Source organism: Poecile atricapillus, chromosome 2 (genome assembly GCF_030490865.1).
Source record: "Poecile atricapillus isolate bPoeAtr1 chromosome 2, bPoeAtr1.hap1, whole genome shotgun sequence".
Classification (NCBI taxonomy): Eukaryota; Metazoa; Chordata; class Aves; order Passeriformes; family Paridae; genus Poecile; species Poecile atricapillus.
Window position 1 is genome coordinate 78,330,694 of NC_081250.1, and position 20,119 is coordinate 78,350,812.

The window sequence follows — 20,119 nt, forward strand, 5'->3', positions numbered from 1 at the left end:
TTCCCTTCCCTAGAGCTCGGGCAGAGCTCTTGAAGACGTTACACTGCTAAACGTTCAGGGTTTATTTATTTATTTCAGGTTTTTGACCAGAAGAGCTGTGGGTCAGACACCCTGCTTGACGCCTCGTTCAGGACCCCCCCACCTTTCCTGCAGCTGCATGAGTGCCCCTGCCCGAGGCCCCAAGCCCAGGGCCAGGGAACGCCTTCCCCTGCCCCGGCTGCACGAGGAGGGCGACGGCCACGCAATGGGGGAAGCGCAGGGCGCCCATCGGGCCCCGGCGGGGCGAAAGGTGGGGACAGGTGCCGGGCGCGGCCCGACCCCGACACGGCCGCGGGCGGGGGGCGCAGCGCGGCCGCTCCGGAGTCGGGAGGAGCTCTCGGTGCCGCTCTTTCCCCCGCGGCCGCCGCCCGTCTGCGAGCGTGTGTCAAACCCACGTGCGCCGCCGGCCCGCGCAGCCCGGAGCGGCAGAGCCCCGCACTACAGCCCCGCACCGCCGGCGGCCGCACCGCACCGCGGCCTGCGCCGTCCCTGCGGCGGGGAGGGGTAGGAGGGGGCGGAGGAGGAGGGCGGTGTTTTCCTGCGCGGCGCCGCGGCCGTCGCCCCGCCGCCGGCGAGCGTCAGGCGAGGGGGGGGGCCCGGCCCGGCCCGGCCCTTCCCCTGGCCCCCGCGCCCCGAGGATGGCAGCGCTGCCCGCACGAGTGGCTGGCGGCGGTGTCCCTCCTCTTTTTTTTTCCGGCAGCGGCGGCGGCGGCGGCAGCGGCGGCGGCGGATCATTGTTGTGTAGGAGGAGGGCGGCGGGGATGGACTTGATCTCTCGGGTCTCCTGCTAAGGCGGCAGCACAGCGCGCCCCGCCGCCCAGCCAGCGCCGCGCCGGGCAGGGAGGGACCGGACCGGCCCCCCGCCCGCTCCCCGGCTCTTTATTTTTAGGGGGCTCTGCTACTCCTCTCCCTCGCCCTTATCTCCCCCCCACCCCCTCCCCGCCCGCACACACGCACAGGGACACGCACGCACCCTCCTCCGGTGCCCTTTCATCCTTCCCCCCCTTCCTCCTGCCGCGGCAGATGCGCCGCGGGTCACCGCGCAGCTGGGACTATGGTGAAATTTCCAGCTCTCACTAACTACTGGCCCCTGATCCGGTTCCTGGTCCCTCTCGGCATCACTAACATCGCCATCGACTTCGGGGAGCAGGTAAGGCAGCGCCTCTCCCGGGAGCGACCTCCCCCGCCCGCCCTCGTGCAGCGGGGGGCTGTCGCGGTCGGCCGCTTCGCCGGGAAGGGACGGCACGGAGAGCCAGCCGTACGGAGCCGTGCCCCGCCGTCCTCCCCCGGCTCATCGCGCCGGGCGGGGACTGCGGCCCCTGGGCCGGTGGGGGCAGCGGGCGGCCGGTGCCGGCGAGCCTGCCCCGGCGGCCACCCGAGAGCACGGGCTGCCCCGCACCCCCAGGAGATGCCCGGGGAAGGACGGTAGGGCTTGGGTTGTTTTGGGGATTTTTTTCCCCCTCGCATTTCAGGATTATATAATCTGAAATTACATAATGCGTTGGCCGGGGGCTGTCAGTGGTTTATCCCCGCGCTGACACGGCCGCTCAGGTGCAGCAGCCCCTAGCGCAGTGCAGCGCGGCTCGGCGGCGGCTGGAGCGGGGCGCAGGGCGGGCGACCCGGCTGTCGCCGCCCGCTGCCGAAGGGGAGCCGCGGCCCCCCCGCCCCGCGGCGCCGCCGCTGCCGCAGCCGTTCGGGCCCCGCCGCCGAGAGCCCCCGCCGCGGCATCCCGCGGGGAGCCGCTCCGCACCCCTTCGGGGAGGGGGCGACTTCCCGGCGGGGCTTCAGGCAGGTGGATCTCCGGCTGAACCCCTGCCCCCGGCGGTGTTCTGTGCGCCTCAGCGCTGCTGCAGTTCTGCAGCGGTGTTGGTGTCCTAAGGCTGTCCCCTGCCACGGGCAGATAGCCCGGTGTATCCGAACCCGCCGTCAGCCTATCTCCCTGACATGCAGCCATCCAAGTTCGGCCTCCCAGTCTCCGCTTGCTGCGTTTGCACCGAGAACACGTTCAGTGCTTGACGTACCCACTCCCCTGCCCGAGCTAGTGCTCGTTTGCCGCTGCACTGGGGCACCTCTGCTCTCACGTTTCGGGATCTGTGACAGTCCAGGCCCCGTGTTAGGTCTTGCGTTAGGCTGCACTGTATAGGACCTGTCATTGCATTTTTAGTAGCAAGGTATGCACTACTACTTACTCACAAGTGTTAAGCTGGACAGCCACTCCAGGTATTGCACACCAAATAGCTTTAGCCTTGTCCTAAGTCACTCGGTTTGGCTAAGAAGAATATACATTTGCTCCTGTGCTTCTTGAGCGAAGGTATCAGAAAATTAGTGGGTACGTTCAAGCATTTGTAATGAAAAAGTGAAAGCAAAAATACTACAGTGGGAAAAACCAGCTAACATTAATCATATGTTTGTCATGGCTTTGTCAATCACATTTTGATTCCTAGTCCTTTAAATAAACTGCAATACTAAAAAATACAATTCCATCTTTGTCTAACAACTACATGCTTTCCTACTAAGTCAGTACTCTTTAAAACATACTGGGGGGGAGGGAGGGGAGGGAAGGGAAATCTAAGTATAGAAATCACAAAGGAAAAGGAGATTTAGATGCTAATAACTATGCCATGTTAATAACATACGGCAGAAGTTAAATTGAAAGCAGTGCACTTAGCAAACTGAGTATGACAGGTGCATTCATACAGTTTGCTTCATACAAGGTCAGCTCGATTCAAGATAAATGTCAGCCTATAAAAAAACATCCCTTTGGGTTCAGTGTGCTCTGAACCAGGATTTCAAAAACTTGCAAATAGTTTTATATTAAGCAAGGGTCCTTCTGTCTGGCTGGGTACCGGTGACATAGGAGGGATTTTGATCTGTGAATGATACATGTCAACACTTAAGCAACTTCGACAATGTTAGGGACAAAAATATCTTCAAGAATGTGCTTTGTTCGATAGCCAAGTCATAGAATTGGCCCTTCAGGAGAGTTGGGGCTATCCCTTGTCTCATATGGCTGCCTAGGGAGATATTTAATTGAAAAGGGGGGAATCCAGCCTGCTAGAACTCTAGCTTCTCTCAAGAACAGAAACTGGAAATACAGTGTTTCTACCAGCCTTACCTACATGAAGCAGAGACAAGCTACTCCAGGTCTGGAGGGTTAGTCTTACAGGCAGAAGGACAGTGATTTTATTTTCCTCTATGTAATACATGAAGTTACTTTTTGCACATGTATGGCATTACGGTTGGACTTGGGAGGTTGAAAGTACATTGACTTGCTGAGCCAGTCACCTTTCTGCTTTACATTTTCAAAAAATGTAATAATTTTGATGTTAGGTAGGGATGAATGGAAGCAACATAGAAGAGAATGGGTGTGCCAACAGATAGCTCTGCAGAGGCTGCAGTACCCCCTCCTTTGAATGTGTCCTGCAGATCGCACAGATTTATAACAATGGTAAGGGAAGTAAAATTTGCATGAAGGAATGTTACTTGCCCTGGACAATTCTGTAAAAGAGACAGGAGAACTGCAGGTCAGAAGTAAGAAATTACTGTAAAAAATTAGGGAGAAGAAGGACCTTGCCTGACCAGGGAAGAAGAGATGAATAGGAAATTCTATAAGTCATAAACCTTTTTAATTCATACATTGCTCCGTCAAGTGGGGAGAGTATTTGGAAGTAGAGTGTTCAAAGCAGAGTCTTCTTAGCAAAACCTGATACTACTAGATGTCAGATTGAAAAGTGAGAAACAAGGAGAATCACATCTTTTTTTTTCCTATTACCTTGAGAAGCTTTTCTGAGTGTTGAGTAATTGTAGTCAATAGCAAACTTCACCAGAAAATTACCAGATCATTGGTATGCAGATGCCTCTAGGTATTGTTTGCAGAACATAGGTTAAAGCTGTCCCATTTCTCCATATAAGATGTTTCGTAGGGCAAGTCTGTTTAGTTTACAGGAAGTGAAAAATGCTGGTGCAGTGCTAAATAACTGTTAACGAGCTCATCTCCTGAAGTCACTTCCAGAACTGCTACAGCCAGTGAGGAGCCTCCTGTTGACCCTGGACTCTAATCCAACAATGCTCTAGGACAAGGTTATATTACAGAGCTACTCCAATCTAGTGACCTGACCTCATTTCTTCACCTCATAAAGTCTCTCAGACAAACACCTAATTCTTCTTCCTCTACTAAAAAAAGTAGTCCTGATGCATGAGCAGGTAATAAATTTAAAATTACCAGAATATTAGAAAGATAAACCATTTCTAACTTACTTATTTTCTTGATTCCCTTCTGCAACCCATTTCCAGTTTATTTACGATGCTACATGGCTTTTATGAAATTAAACACCTTTCTTGCTAAGAGTACAGCCTTCAGGAAAATAGTCTCAAATATTTTGGCTAAATGTTCCTTCTCCACTCAAATCTGTGTCTCTGTGTGTCAGTAATGTGTGTGTTCATGTGCACACATCTCTATGTATTTTTTTTTCTCCAGGTATATGCATGCAAACACAAGTATACACAACAGAGCATTTTTCATCCCAAGAGCTTAACACCGCCAGAAGAGAGATGGTCTCTTTTATTCTGCCGTTGAGAGGAGCTTTCAGCTCTCAACATCTTACCTTGAGATTCACAATAATTACTGTTGTATGTAGAGCTCAGTCATTGGAGAGCAAAGTTCTGAATTTAAAATTCTGTCTGTCTTGGAAAGTGTTGGATGTACTTGCTTATAAATAAATAAATAAATGCCTCCTATGTGATGGAGAGCAACACAGCCTCAAACAACTCAACCAGCAAAAAACAACATTGCTACCCTGTAGGCTCAGAAATCCATCACCACCCACATCAGTTTTCCTTTTAACACAGTTCCAGAGCTGCTCACATATATTCTGGTGCCCTGACTTGTAACGTAAGTGTGTATTTGCATCAGCACTTTTACAGAGGGGGAAAGCTGAGGTATGCATGAATTCACAAACTTTGTCAGAAGCGTGGACTCAAACTTAGGCAGTGCTAAATGCAGTTTGCAGAGGTGGCTGGTAACTCTTTCTGAGCCTCATGGGTTGGCCAAGCCAGGCAGGGAGCAGTAGTCTCAAGGCCTGTTTGCAGTAGTCCCTTAATTATCAATGGGAAATGTAGGAGGGTTTTTTTGTTTTTTTTTTTAAGCTTTGTAGCTATCATGCAGCCAGCCCCTGGATCATCAGTTTGTGTCACTGTCAGTAGCTGTTGGCCGGGCAGTTTAGCATGCCAGTATAACTTATGTATGCAGACACAGTGTTCAGTGGCTTGTGGGCACTTGGAAACTAAAACCGAGCAAGCACGGCCCTGCTGCCACTTTCTCCGAAGGTCACTCAGGTGCTCTGGTCCCTGCAGAGAACTTGCTGTACATTACCCATGTTGTAGTGCTCGGGATCCAATGGATGAGCCATAAAGAAAATGCTAAGTGTTTTGGATTCCAAATTATTTTGCAGTACTTGCTGGTTTTTTCTTGTATTTGATCGGGGTTTTTTGGTCTTTTTTTTTTTCACTTGTTTTTTTGGTATTTTTTTAACTTAAAAAAAGAAAGTTGCCAGAAAAGGAGAACAAGTCATGAATAATGTATCAAAAAGAATTAGTGAGCTTATTGTCTGCCCATGCCATTTGCAAACTGGGTAGGGGGTTAAACATTTTGATTAATGCCTTATGAAGCTTGGTTTGGTGTAAGCATTATTGTCTGGACATTCAAAACAAGTAATGGGAGAGTTCACATTCCCAGCTGTTCACCAGGGATTTGTGCCAAGTTGTGTAACCTTTCCGTGGCACAGTTTCCCTGCCTTTGAAGTGTGCCTAGACACCTACCTGTATGTAGATGTAATGAAAATTTGTGTGTCAGAAGCACTCTGAGATTAAAGGTGCTGTATGAGTGCAAAGTACTGCTGCTATTGATATTGTAAGAGGTCAGGGACTCGTTTAAATTGTGTAGGACTTCAGTACCATATAAACAAGGAAGCTAACAGCGTCCTATAATTGGTGTACAACATGACTGTATGTTATTGCCGCAACCACAGTACTAATGGGGTAGGGTGATGGAAATGTCCTATTTATTGTAAATGAATGTGAACTACACAGCATTTTAAATTAAATTTTGATAAAATTATGCTGAAGAAGGAAACATACAGAGTATATTATCAACAGAAATTTGTTTTTGTTATTATTTTCCATGTCATTATTTTCAAGTAGTTTCTCTTGCAGAATTCACAAGGCAAATAGTCAGGGAAATAACTAGGAATGACCACTGAAATATATCTAACTTTCCTGTTTAGAGTGAGCAAATCCAGGTGAGATCCTCTATGAAGGATTAAAAACCAAACCACACACCTGAAGTAGCAACTTTCAGGATATTTACCTCAGTGCTGTTTCCAGAGACTTGTCTGTGAGCAGCGCAGCTTTCCTTCCCTATGCATTCCAGCCTGAGCCCTCCAGCCCTGGCTCCTAAATGCTCACCTGCCAAGCACGGAGTTTTCACACCAGTGCTAGGTGGGCTCTAGACCACGTGGACAGCTCTTGAGACTGCCCAAGAGATTAATTAGGCTTATATGTCTGTGTTAGTTCAGCGGGTGTTACACACCAGGCATTGCATTCACCACTCACACAGAGCATTTGCTGGCATTTCACAGCAAGCAGTGCATGCTGAGATCTGGGAAGAAGTCAAAGATCTCATAAAACATCTGCAGATAAAAGCCAAATCTCAACAAAGCACTAATGTTCTTAAAGGTGACAAAGACTTATTCCTGGCAGCTAAACCAATATCTATACAAAATAAACAGGTTATAAAGAGCACTGGGGCTATCACCACTGGAGATTTCACATGGTACTAGAAATGAAAATGCACTACTAATGAGGTGTCCATTCCCTGCAGTGCTCCATGTTGCCATAGTGTAAAATCCATAATCTTGAGCTAGGACCTGTTTTGCTTCATTTGTCAGTAGCTTCCCTTTTTTTTTTTTATCCTGCTCTCTCCTTCCTTCACAAAACCATCCAGTTCCCTGCCTCCACCCTCCCTTGGCTGTGTCAACTTGGCTCTAGGGACTTCTTTGTACTTTCTTATGCTTCACTGTTAGGAACGGGCAGGTTTTGTACTTGATGATAACCATGAAGTATGTCTGAAGGAACTTGCTGTCTATAGAGCAAGCTTATTTTCAGGGCAGGTTGGAAGGAGGGGAGGGAAAAACAACTCCATGCAGCACCAACCAGACACTTTTTAATGAAGTTATTTAATTAATCTCAAAACTGTAAGTTCAAATGATATTTGCCCACCAGGTTGCTTGAAAATAAAACTTTGTGGTCTGTGGGGTGGAAATTATTTTCCCTATCAGAAGACTAACTCATGCAGTGGGAGACAAAGCAAGTCTGCCAAGCAGTCCCAGTTTCTAGGCTGGAGGGCCCTCACTGGAGATACTCCAGTCATAATATCATTGGATATCACTGAAAAAGGTGCATAGGGTAACCAAATACTTCTCATGCTTATTTCAGAGATAGGGAAGTTGGCTTCTCCCCCCTATACCAGTGAAAATCTAGAGAACTAGAGTTCAGTATCAGGAGTTGAAATCAGGAGTTGAAAATACCCCAAGTCTAATTTTAAAATGTGTTCAAAACTGAAATTTTGAAAGGGGTTTGAATCACTGTATTCTGCATCATGAGAAATCACTGAAGTAAAACTTTTGGTCATGAAGTGAACTGACCATTTGCTCTGTTTCGGGGCTTTTCTTATTTATTTCTTTTTGCTACCTTTTTCCAAAACCAAGAAAGGTGATTTCTTTTCACATTGCTTTGGTCTGAACTGATTTCTTTTTAATCATTCCTCATTTTGCTGCTGCCTGAAGAACTTGGTTGTATACAAAGGCTTATAAGACATGGCCAATCTTATGACTAAAGATAAAGTGTCTTTTTATATTCAAAGAAGGCATACACTCAAGGCTCCAGTTCTGAAAGTGCAGATTGTATCTGTTCCTATCTTGATTCTAGACAAGACATTTCTCTTTGTGTTTCGTCAGTTCTAAAATAGTGATGTGTTTCACAAGGCAGTTACAAAGTACATTCATTAATATTTGTAAAACATGGATGTAAGTTGCTGTATAAATAGAAATTTAAATATATCTGCCAGCTCATGCAGAAAACTCCGTGCATAAAACTGAGCAATTCCAAACAGATTTCGCTTTGCAGCTACTTTGAGAAATCTGTGATGTTTTTAAATAACAGATATTATTGCTGAGCTCAATTCCAGTTTAAATGACATATCAGAACATGTGTTTCTTTAAAAAATACGGGAATTTTGTAATCTTATATTTCAACAAGCAATTTAATTAGCCATTGCTAACTCATGCTCTTAGTACTTGGAAACTTGGATTTTGGGGTGAGGGAAGCAGGAATGTTAATATGCAATTAGATTATCACATTGCACTTCTTTCTGCTCACTTGATTTTCTACTGGCATGATATTGCTCTAACTATGGTTTTAGACACCACCACTGTCTTTTCAGATAACCATTAGATAGAGAATTAAAAAGAACCACCATAATAGATGTAAATAACCTGTGCACTTCAGTGTCCAAAACAGCAAAGCTCTGCAGTTTTCCCATGATCTGTCTCCTTTTTGGTGTCTCCTCTCTTTTAGATTTTCTGTAGGTTGTCACTACTTTGCTATAGAGTTTTTCTATATGTGCACTCTTTCTTGTTGAGTTCCCTCCCAATGTAGTGCAGAATAAAAGACCCTGTGTGAAACATTAACAGAATAATTCCAGGTGTAAATATGCATTTTGTTCCAAAGAGGGCTGAAGTAGAGCAATGTTACTTGCAATAGCACAGTTGTTTTCCACAGCATTTGCAAAAGCATTTTAAAAAAAGGACAAAGGAAAAATACTGGAGAGTAAGGAGCAGTTTGTTGAAAAATAAGTGCCACAAGGGCGTAAAATCTCAAGTGCCATTTTAATTATTTTCCCAAAGATGATGCAAAAAATTCACTGTTCCTGTTTTGGCTGGAGTGTTACAGTTGGAGAAAGGGTGGTCACTGTTGCCCAACACATCCAGTTGGCTTTACTGATGTAGTGGTTCAGCAAGAGTTCAGCTGTTAGCGTGGGAAGTGAGTAAACTGCAAGACACTACTTATTTTCAAGTGTTTTGCTTCACATAGTATTTTTGCATTGTTAAGGCAGTTTTTTTCAACCCTTTTCAATTTTTACAGCCCAGAAAATCTTCAGTGGAGTACAGAGAAAATTCACATGCATAGAAGCTGGAGAGCATACATGGTCTTATATTTCTTCATTACTTGTTTCCAGCTCCTTGTAAACATTCCCTAATGTACAGGGTTCTGTGGAGTTGAAAGCTCATTGAACCAAAATATGTGCCAGTCTGTTTGCTGACAAATACATTTGAAAGGTTTGGCTGGGAGGGAGAGGGCCTCTCTTCTGGCCTTCTTACCTGTGTTTTGCATTTAAATTAGTGAATGAAGTCAGATGCAGGCTGCACTTGAGCTTTAATGTGCTGGCATGATTATCACTGGCTGTAGAATGCAGCAGTGCCTGTCAGCCAGGACTGATTTTTTTCCTTTATCAAGTCAGATGGGCAGCTTGTGTAGGTATAAGGGGTGCAACCACATCACACAGTGCTCTTCCCTTGTATTTTAAAAGATGGCGTTTGACATCTACTTTCCTGAAAATGCAGCATTTATGTCTAGATTTTATTGGGCTCTTTTTCCTGTTCACTCCCTACTCACCCCTCCTGCCTTCTGCTGCATACCAGTTGTTGCCGCTGAATATGAACAGATCACATGGACACACGTCGAGGTGTGATGAGAGAAAAAGAGAGTTTATTTTTCCTCCCTGGATTTATAGGCTTCTGACCATGGCCAGGGATTGGATGGTCAGGATAGCACTTTCTCACTGCACTGGCCATGAGAGATGCCCATCACAAGACGTGTAACAGAAAGAATGTACACATATCTATGTTTACAGTTACTGTCCTGGGAAAGTCCTTAGAAAACCATGTCAGCAAGCTCAGAAGCTGAGTTTTCAGGGCGACACCAGTGACCAATATCTTATTTTTGTAACCTCTGTGTTAGTATACAGTAGCTGCTGTTCTTGTAGTTATGGGTAGTTAAGGTGAGGTAGCCTCTGATCCATCCCTGGCATCTTTGCTCCTCAAGGCAAAGGCTTTCCTTGCCATAGCATACCAATGTGCTCCCAGAATTTGGCAGCCTTTGATCTCAAGTCTGCTGTCCTGCAGATGGAAGACAAATACTTGAACAAGTTCCTCATTGCCATTTCCTCTGTCAGTATCTTACCAATTACAAAACCTTTAGGCCATTTGGAAAGAAAATGAATTGTTAGCAGCATCATGGGGTGGGAAGACACTTCACATTTTTGGTTTTGTTGAGAGGGGAAAAAAATGTCAGTTACGCAAGAGGAAAGATTATAGAAGTGAAGCATTTATAGCTTGGACGGAAAAGGGAGTTTGATAACCATCTGCAGTTGTATGAACTGTGGTGTGGTCATGAAGGAGAGAAGCGGGGAAACAAGGTTGGCTAGGTCACTGCTGTGGAGAAGAATGTGAGCAGCGCTGGTGAGAAAGACTGGGGTGGTAAACACAGTTTAAACTGAAAAGATTTCCAGATTATTTTCCAATTAAAAAGCAGAAGTTTTTCCCTCTCACACTTTATTTCCTTCTAAAATGTGGCACAAAGAGTGCTGACCTTTAGGCAGCATTAGGTGGTGGTGGTGGTGGTGGTGGTGGTGGTGGTGTTTTACATAGGCTGAAAAAAAAGTGTGTTGTGATCACTGTAAAGTGGTATACATGGTGGGTCAAACCTGAAGACCACATTTCCTGAGCTTGAGAACCACATCCTCCGCAAAGGCATTCAGTGCACTTTAGAAGGGTGCTGTAGTTATGGGCCCTTACTAAGGTAAAGTGTAAAAAACCTGCAACTCAGAGGTGAGGAATTTCTTTTATTAATAACTGGAAGCTGTGATAACAGTTTTCTCACAGCACCCTGTTTTTCACATGCTGTCTCCCAGATTCAGTGTACAGAGATCTGAAGGGGGAGAAACCAGACCTACCTAGCTAGTAGAAGTATTGACTATGAATCTTTGTTTTGTTCCTTCTAGCATTGTTCCATTTTGCATTTAGCATTCACTGGAGGCATTGTGCCCTTTGCTACCCGAGTGAGCAATAAATACACTGTGTTAGGGTCTCCCTGGCAGAGGTGAGGGGAAAAAATCCAAACAAAATGAGCTTATCAAAATGCAGTAACCTTTCCAGTATGAGAGAGGTAGAGTGTTGAGGTGTCCTCAGTGTGGAAGTAAGGGAGATTTAGCTGGAGGCTTGCTTGTCTTTTTTTAAGACATTAGGTGTTGTAAGACAAGTTTTGGCAAGCACAGGGGAGGTTTCAGTCCTGTGATCCCATATGGTGTATGCCCACAGCCCTGTACCCTTTCTTGACCTTTGTCACTTACCCTTTCTTACTGCCTTTCCAGTTCAGTTCTCCTGGTCCTTTGCTTGGTTGTCCCATGGGTGCTGGAGTGTATTAGTTACACAGACATGTCTGTGGCTTTGTTACCAATATGGAGCTGCAGTGCAGCACCTCTTCCTGATTCCTACCAGAGAGACCAACCATTTTGCCCTCATCCTGCTACTGGCTTGGGTAATTTGTTCCATCAGTCAATGGACTGATTCCATTTCCTCCTCCACTGTGGCATTTGTGGACATGACTTTGAACGTTAGAATTATTTGCAACTTGCTCAGCCCAAGAGGCCAGCTAAGAAGGTGAGTTCAAACCAGCCACCAACTCTGCCCAACAGAAGTGAAAATGCCAGGTGATGTACCTGACATCTCTGGTTATTTTTCTCGGCACTTAGTAGCACATACCAACTGGTAATGTGGGCCTCGGAATTTAGTGTGAGAGCACTGTCAGCTTCCCCTCTAGTTACGTTGGGTCATCATAATTTTGCAATCTTAAGCATTCACTTTAAAAGAGGAGGAAAATCCAAACCACACAATATTTCTCAGCACATTAAAGCACCAAAGGCAGTCATCCACCAAAAGCTTTTTCTTTGACCCAGGTATACACATTTTTCACATGCTTCTTTAAGGCACATGTACACATGTACAGGGTATGTTGTGAACAGGAGACTGCCTTTATAGGAGAATTATACACCAAGTGGTGCTAAAATACTGTCTTACTACTGACTTATATGCAGGACTAAATAAATAGTCAAGGAAATAAGGAGATGGGCTGTAACTGCTCATGTACCTGATTTGTGGCTAATAGTTTGAGACATCTCTGGGTACATGTTGCATGTGCAAATGCTGTTTTGTTTTTGAATCCATGATTTTTCACATGGATTTTATCTTTTCAAAATGTGACCTTGAGAGCAGTCCTATTCTCGGTACCACTGTTCTTTATATACTCGTGGGCAGTCATTTTGCTTCAGAGTGTTTTATTTCAAAGCATGAAAGCATGACGACCTTTCAGCATTCAGAGTCTTGTTCTTATATGAGCTTTCTGAGATGCCGTCAATGGTCTAGTGGTTAGGACATGCTCCAACATTGTAACAGTCTTGGGAAGAGCTTTCATCAGCAGTGCCTTCTGGATCTCATATAAGTAGTGTGGATTTTTTTCTGTTAATACTGTGCAGAGGCCAATGTTTCTCTCTTTAAGTAAATTCATGATAAATCACAGCAGGTATCCTGCTTGACATTTTCTTATGCTAGGCTTGACCTGTTGGTGAGCTTTGAGTTGCTGTCCAGAAAAGGCTAGTGTCACTGTGGGCTAGCTTTTCCAAATCACAGCATCCATTTTTGTCAGCTGCAAGCTCCTACCACTTTGTGGGTGGTTGCATCACTGAGGAGAAAATAGCTAACGAAGGCACAATCATTGCCTCGGGACTTTGCCAAGGAAACCTCATATGAAGTTACATATTTGTGACTTTGAGCTCTAAGGGTGTCTTGGTTTGAAAAGACAGGTGTCTGCTAAGAAAGGCAGGAACCTCCCTTAAAATGGAAAAAATGTTACCACTCCATTCCAAATCATTATAATCTTGAAATCAAGGGGCTCTCAGACAAAGACATGAGAATAGGAATAACAGTTCTTTACTAGGATAATTAAAATAAAAATGCAGTAGTACAAAAAAAACCAACACTGACAGAGTCAGAATACAACCTGACACCCTCTTGGTCAGGGTGTTGATAGCAGTCTGATTAAATGGTGGCTGCAGTCCTCCTGGAGTGACAGATGTGGTTCTGCTGAAGCAGTGATCCTGTAGAAGGGTGTATATTGGTACAGACTTCCTCTGGGAATCCAGTGGAGAAAGGCTGGCTGTGGTGGTGTCTGAGTTTCAGAGTATATCCAGGTGGGAATGCCTGGCTCCTCCCCTTGGGTGGAGCATCTCCCAGTAATGTATGGGATGATGTAATATTATCAGTCATGCAGTGAGACTCAATGGCCCATTAACAGAAGATATCCCCCTGGAGGGAGGATGGGTAGGGTGAGAGATAAAGGACACTGCCACACTTGGTTTTAACAGATGATAATAGGATACATACTTTTGGTTGCATCTTGCATTGCAACCTAAGACAAAGGGTTTCGTCATGCTTGCAGTAATCTGCAGATGTGGGGTCTGTTGTATTCTATGTGCATCCAGATATTTGGAAGGGGAAATGAGTGGTAAGAAGTATTTACATCAAGCTGTCTGAAAGGGAAAGGTCTGACATCCCTGGCTTTTTACCACCACATCCCAGAAGTCCTGGGTCATGAAAGCTTTTCACTGCATTGGAAGGGCTGAAATGCTCCAGTCAATGCAACAGTGGGGCCATAATTTCATCAGTAATATCTTGCTGAGTAACAAACTATAAACTTTTACCTGTCATTCTGCTGGAAGTCTAAAGTAGACAGAGGAGGCATGCCAGTGCAAGTTTAGCTTAATGAGAAGGCGGTCAGGTTCTGTATTGAGACCAACACTGAGAATAATGTTAAATCAATACTTGTCCAGCTGGTGCTAAAGGATAACCTACACTTAACTGTAGAAATAAATAGAGGAAAAAATATGGCTCACTAATATCCTTGACCTTTTTTCAGGAACAGAGAATAGCAGCAGCACATGAAACCATTAGATATTAATACAGTCTCTTGAGATCTCTTGAGTATGGAAGAGTATGGAGTGCTATGACAAGAAATAAGCAAATTGGCTGGACAGGGAAGTGGTTCTGTCTGTGGCCAGAAGAACAAAGAATACTTAAGTTTGTTGTTTTGGTTTTTTCACTCTTAACACACAGCATTAGGGAACCCTAAACACTGTTCTCCTTTGCTTTTGACACAGCATAGGGGTGAGGGATGCAGAGAGAGGTTGGAACAATTACAAGAATGGATTAGTAGTTGTTTTGCAAGAGGTTACTATTGCAACTTCTGGGAGTTGGTTTCAAAGGCAACTGCAAGCATGACTGTCCCTTGTTTGCTTTCCATGAAGAATAGTGTCTCTATAATCTCTTGACGTTTAGAATCAAATACCTCTACACTTTCCTTCTTTCTGTTTCAGCCAGATAAGATTCTATAATCTCAAATCTTCTGTGTATATCCCTTTGTTTTGCAATTCCTTTGTGAAAGAAAGAGAACAACCATTGAGAAAGAAACAGGATATAAAAATAGGGAGCTGCCCTCAATTCAATCCTTTTTTTGTCTTCCACTGAATCCTTCTGTGGCAGTGCAGTGATGCAGCGCCATAACCAACAGTCTGGCATCTGCAGCCTGCCAAGCTGAACCCTGAAGGATCAAGCATCATCAATCTCATCTTTTACTGTCTGTTTTTGGCACTTTGTTTACACACATTTATTTGAGACAGGATTTTTTTTGGTTTCAGCCCTTGGCTGGAGCCTCCCATGCACTGCTCTGCTTGGTGGCCCTGGATAGTTCCTGTCCCTCCACCTTGTCATCCTGCCTTCTATTTACTGCCCTTTTTTTAGTCCACAGTAGTCTGTAAGCTTCAAACACCTGCTCTTCTTTTGTCTCCTCTGCTTTTCCTTTTCTGTGCCTGTCCACACGCTGCCTCCAAGGCACATCCCATTGCTGCTTACAGACAAGCAGTCCACAGTAAGCACGGCAGCAAGGTGCCCACTGCCTGCCCCCAACAGATTCCTTCCTTGCAAACAAGAGGCCTGGTTCAGGAAAAGAAAGGCTTAATTAGAAATCTTCTTTATATTTGTGAGCTTTAAATGTAGGCCCCACTTCAGCTGATGTACAGGTATTTATCTCATGTGAGACAGCCAGACTTCAAATGAAGAATGGGAGCTTTGTAAAGCTGCAAGACTTTTATCTAGCAAAGGGTCCATGCTGACCGCGTCTTCCATCAGACATGCGGTTCTAGCGAGGCTGTATGTGTTCCTTCTTTCCCATCCCACCATGTCAGAGCCAGGTCTAGGTCAGCCTGGTTCAGATACTTTTTCTCTAGGACTGGGATGTCACAGTGCTGGCAAGGCATGGCTGTGACTACTTCACCACTTGATCATGGCTCCCTCTCATCCTCACCCAGGTGGCCTGTTTTGAATTCCTGCTCAGCATGATGCCATGTAGGAGAAGCAGTGAAATTTTTGTTCCTGCATGCTGATGTCTGATGGCACATGATAAATGCCTGGTGTCCTCACTGGTGGCTTTTTTCAAAGAACCTACAATCCAAGGTCAGAGTGATTATTCTCACTAAGTCTTAAAGCCAATTTCTGGATCACAGACAAGAATAACATTGCCTGCATTCCCCACATGCCTCTTCGCCCTGCTGTTAGGTCTCATTGCTGTGGCTCATCAGGAACGTTTTCTTACCTGCATGGCCAGGGATAAAGATGCTCTAGTGCTGAGAGAATCTAATCTCAACAAAGCGCCTTTTGGATCAGAGAGTATTTCTGTTCTTTGGTGTATTCTTTCAAAGACAGTCCTTGAAGGAAACCTGGGAGAAGCATGTGAAGCTCAGTCAATTGTATGTGGGCATGAATATAACATGCAGAGAGATCCAGGTGTTGTGAAGGTGCTCGCTATAGGCTTCAGACAGAAACGTCCCCATTATGAACCTGTGCATTCCTTGGGGGACTTTGATGTTCATTACCATTTTTAACATTATAAATATTTTTAAAATGCTATCTATAATTTGTACTCAGACATTTTCAGGTCATAACTAAACTACTAGGCTTGTTCCAAATTAGGGATGGATGGCATGAATAGCACAGTGTGAGTCAGACACATCACATGTTCTAAATTAAACTTGTGCTGAGCCAACACTGATCTTAAGACTCTTTCTGAAAATCTCCCTTACAGATATTGCTGATAGTGTTTCTACAAAGGCTGATAATGAAGAAAAATATGAAGCAGAAGCATGGAGGACAACTGTATGATAGGAGGACTCAAAACATGCAGCTATGAGAAAGTATTCTGAATAAACAAGTTAGTGAAATAACAGCTTCAGTAGCATATAGGTTTTGGCTTGCCTAGCACTCTTAAAAGTTCAAATTGCAAACCTCTAATGTTGCTGGAGCAGGGTTCTCTCCTAATGAATACACATGGATGTTTCCCTATTGCAGCATTGCAAGCTGCCTAAAGTATAACCACAAAGGGCTCCTGTTTTCTGGGAAAGAGGAGTTATGAGGGTAACATAAAGATCAGAAGATAAAAGGTCTTGGAGGATTTATCTGATGACCTGTCCCCCAGTAGAGGTAATGCATGCTCTAAGTGAGATTGCACCTAGGATACTTTGCACAGTTATGGCCATACATACTTGAGGCAGGTCAGTTCAAACTTGTTTAAAAGATTAGGCAAAAGAAACCCCAGCTATTAATGGTGGGGTTTTTTTCATCATCTTATCTGAGGAGGTAAAACTGAAAGATTTTGGTTTCTGTAGCCCAGCAAAGAAAGGTAGAGCGTGCTTAAGGTGTTTGTCTGTGAGGGAGATGGGATCGTGTTTTCTCATGGGAAGATGGTAGCCTACCTGCAAACAAGAGGAAATTGAGTAGCAATATACGACTGTGAACAGACAATGAATGCTTTTAAACTGGAAATGAGGAAGGCTCACAGCTTACCAGAATGATGAGACTCTGGAACGAGAAGGGTCAGGGAAGTTGAACAACTTGTTTTTAGGATTGCATTAATGAAAGTCATGCTATTGCAGGTGTGCCTGGAGCACCACAAAGGAGTGAAGCCTACACCCCTGCAAGTAGTTTCCACTCCCTTTGTGAAGGGAAGGTAGTAAATTTCTTAATCTGAATATGCTGTGTTTCTAAAATACTTGTTTGTCAGTATTTCTGCCTTCTTTAAAATGGGTCATTGCTTACTTGAGACCTTCACAAACCCTCTTCTCTCATGATTCCCAAAAATGGAAGGTGTCCCCTCAGCCTGGGACACAGAGGCAGGGGGCTGCTTCTGCAGGGCTGACATTGCTGCCTCTGCTTCTGCTGCTGGCACTGGTGAACAAATGGAGCTCTGTTCATTTTTTGCTCCAGCAGAAATGAGCAGGGGGCGGGGAAAGGGACAGAAGGATCAGCTCAGGGATGGAGGTAGCTCAATAGAATGAGAAAAACATAATGAGAGAAGACAATGTATATTCAGTTTCATAAAGAAATTCATTCAAATATATATGTTAAACAAAATTTGGAAGAGTTTGCTAATGCCCTTTTATTGTTGTTCACAGGACAGCCGATCTACTAATTTTTTCTGTTTTGCATGCTAATGATAAATCGAAGTTGATCATCTTGTCATTGCTATTGATTTAGGAAAATTTATGATTTAGGAAAATCTAAAACATAAAATACCTTCCCTTTTTCTCATTGCTTATGTCTTCTCCCAGCATTCCAAATAGCAAGATGCTGTTGTCATATGAAAATCCTTTTAAAGATGGAAGCATCCAGACTGTATTGAGAGCACTGGAAGAGATATGCCTGTCTTCTGTTGGCCACTTTGAAAGTCTCAGTCTGTGTATTTCCATCCATTTGAATTATGTTGCTTTGATCCTTCTGAAAGTAAAGCAACCATTATTACAGTAATGAAAAAGAAAAAAAAATATATTACAAGTTTCAGAAGACACAGTGCTTTCAAAAATGTGGCATTTTAGAAGTGTGGGCATTAAATTTGTTGGCGTCTCCATGACTGGGCTGCTAAGAAGCTGTATTGGTGTTGTTCTAGTAAGTTAAAAATGTGATTTTAAAATGTTCTTGTACTGTCACTAGAACAATGTGTGATATAAGATAAGCCAATGCTGAAACATGAGAATCTTAGTTCCGTGTCTGAGAGATTCTGCATTTTCATTTGGGTGAGATGAGGCTGAGGGAAGAGGGACTTTTATTTCACTGGGGGGCTTTGGGATTCTTTTTAGTTTCACCACATACATGCAAGTGTTTGAGCACTGATGAAGCACAGTCCAGTTACTCTGCTGACAGCAAATGGCAGCAAGAGGCCGGACCATGAGATGTGTCCTACCTGCTCTGACCCATGGCCATCACCTGGTCCTACTCCAGCCTTGCTCAGGAGGGATAGCCAGGGAGAGGGGTAGGCAAAACTTTAGTTGTACTCTGTCACTACCATATGTGCAAAGTGGTGAATCCTCTCACCTTTATAAAGGCTCTTAAGTTGACTTTTGTTGTTGTTGTTAATCAGGACAATGTTCAGTTTTCCACAAATAAAGTGGCAGATTTGCTTACCTTATACTTACATCCTAGACTCAGGAAGGTTGAAATCTCCCTGCAGCATAGCTGTTCCCTTTTCATCTCTGTGATCACTCCTAATTACTACATTAATGCATGGGAGAATGGGTGCAAATTTGGTATTTCCCTAAATATCTTCACTCCTTGAATAGTCATGATGATCCCTGTAAACACAGAAGGCAGCAATGTCCTTAGAAAGTAGAAAACTGATTTTCTTTCTTTCTTTCCCAGTCTTTTTAAAAGACTGGTCTTTTTCATTCACTCTTGGTAGTGAGTTAGGAATTTGCTGCATCACTGTTAACTAAGCAGACTAAAGCCCGTCTGGAAATAGAAGTGGCTGCAGCCATTGCAGATAGATGTCAGATGTTGCTCAATGTCATTATGAAACCGTGAAGTCATCAGAAATAGTCCCCACAGGGAATGTGAATACTGGGCTCAATGCTGGGTTTCCAAACTGAACATAGAGAGACAGAAACCTGGGTAAAAGAAAGGAGTATCACATGACATAAAAGCAGCTCCAGTTCTTTTTGGCTCACTGGAACTTTTTGGCTGTCTGTAATATCTGATACCCACAGAAAAGATACATGAAGATTCATGACCAGTAAGTGCACTTTTAATCCAAGATAGCCTGTAGAATTTTGCTATGCTGAGTGGGAACTTTCTCCACATTAACATTGAAGCCATGCAAAAACATGACCCTTGAAAGTGAACAGGAGGAGGAGATTTAGGAAAGGATAACTTATCTTGTTAATGACACCAAGTAATAAGACACTCAAAAGAAATCCAATAGCTTCAGCAGTGAAGGTCCTGTTAGCACTGTCAAGGATGAAAAGGAAAGCCTTTAAGAAAAAGAGGCAATAAATTTTCTTTCCAACTCCTTTATCAGCCATTACATAAAAAAACCTGAGGGAATAAGATCTTGCCATTTAAAAGTCTTAATGGCCCAAAACTCAGCCCAGGCATTGGAACAAAAGCTATAGTCATCACATTTCTTTGCTTTCTGGACAAAGAACTTACTATGTAAAAAGCAGAATAAAACTCAAGAGCCCGGGATATGCCAATAAGCAAACCTCCCTTTACTCAGACAATAAAAAAACAGATCAGGAGAGAGGACTAAATGCAAGACTTCAAACAGCAGCCTGTTAACCCGTCAGACCAATGTGGGTTTGAGATAAAGATACACCAGTTTTTCACCTGCAGGAAATGACACCATCTGTGTCCTTTGGAGTTTCTCCTGTGACTCAAAACCAAAGATTCCACAACTTCCATCAGAAATTAGTGCTGTTGTAAAAGTGAGGGGTAACTGCTTATTCATATAACATGATTCAGCTTCTTTTGCTTCCAATAATCTTGAAATCACTGCTGAGTGTTTGTTGCGTAGTAGTGATGTTTCAGAAGAG

At 44.2% G+C, this 20,119-nt stretch overlaps 1 protein-coding gene across 1 annotated transcript in view; it reads left to right on the plus strand.

Annotated features, from left to right (window-relative positions):
* Positions 1 to 679: 679 nt before the first annotated feature.
* Positions 680 to 20,119, plus strand: part of ANKH (ANKH inorganic pyrophosphate transport regulator) — a 104,005-nt gene continuing 84,565 nt past the window's right edge. The window contains exon 1 of the mRNA XM_058830847.1: positions 680 to 1,189. Coding sequence (XP_058686830.1) covers positions 1,094 to 1,189 — 96 coding nt within the window. The 5' untranslated portion in view covers positions 680 to 1,093. The remainder of the gene's footprint in view (positions 1,190 to 20,119) is intronic.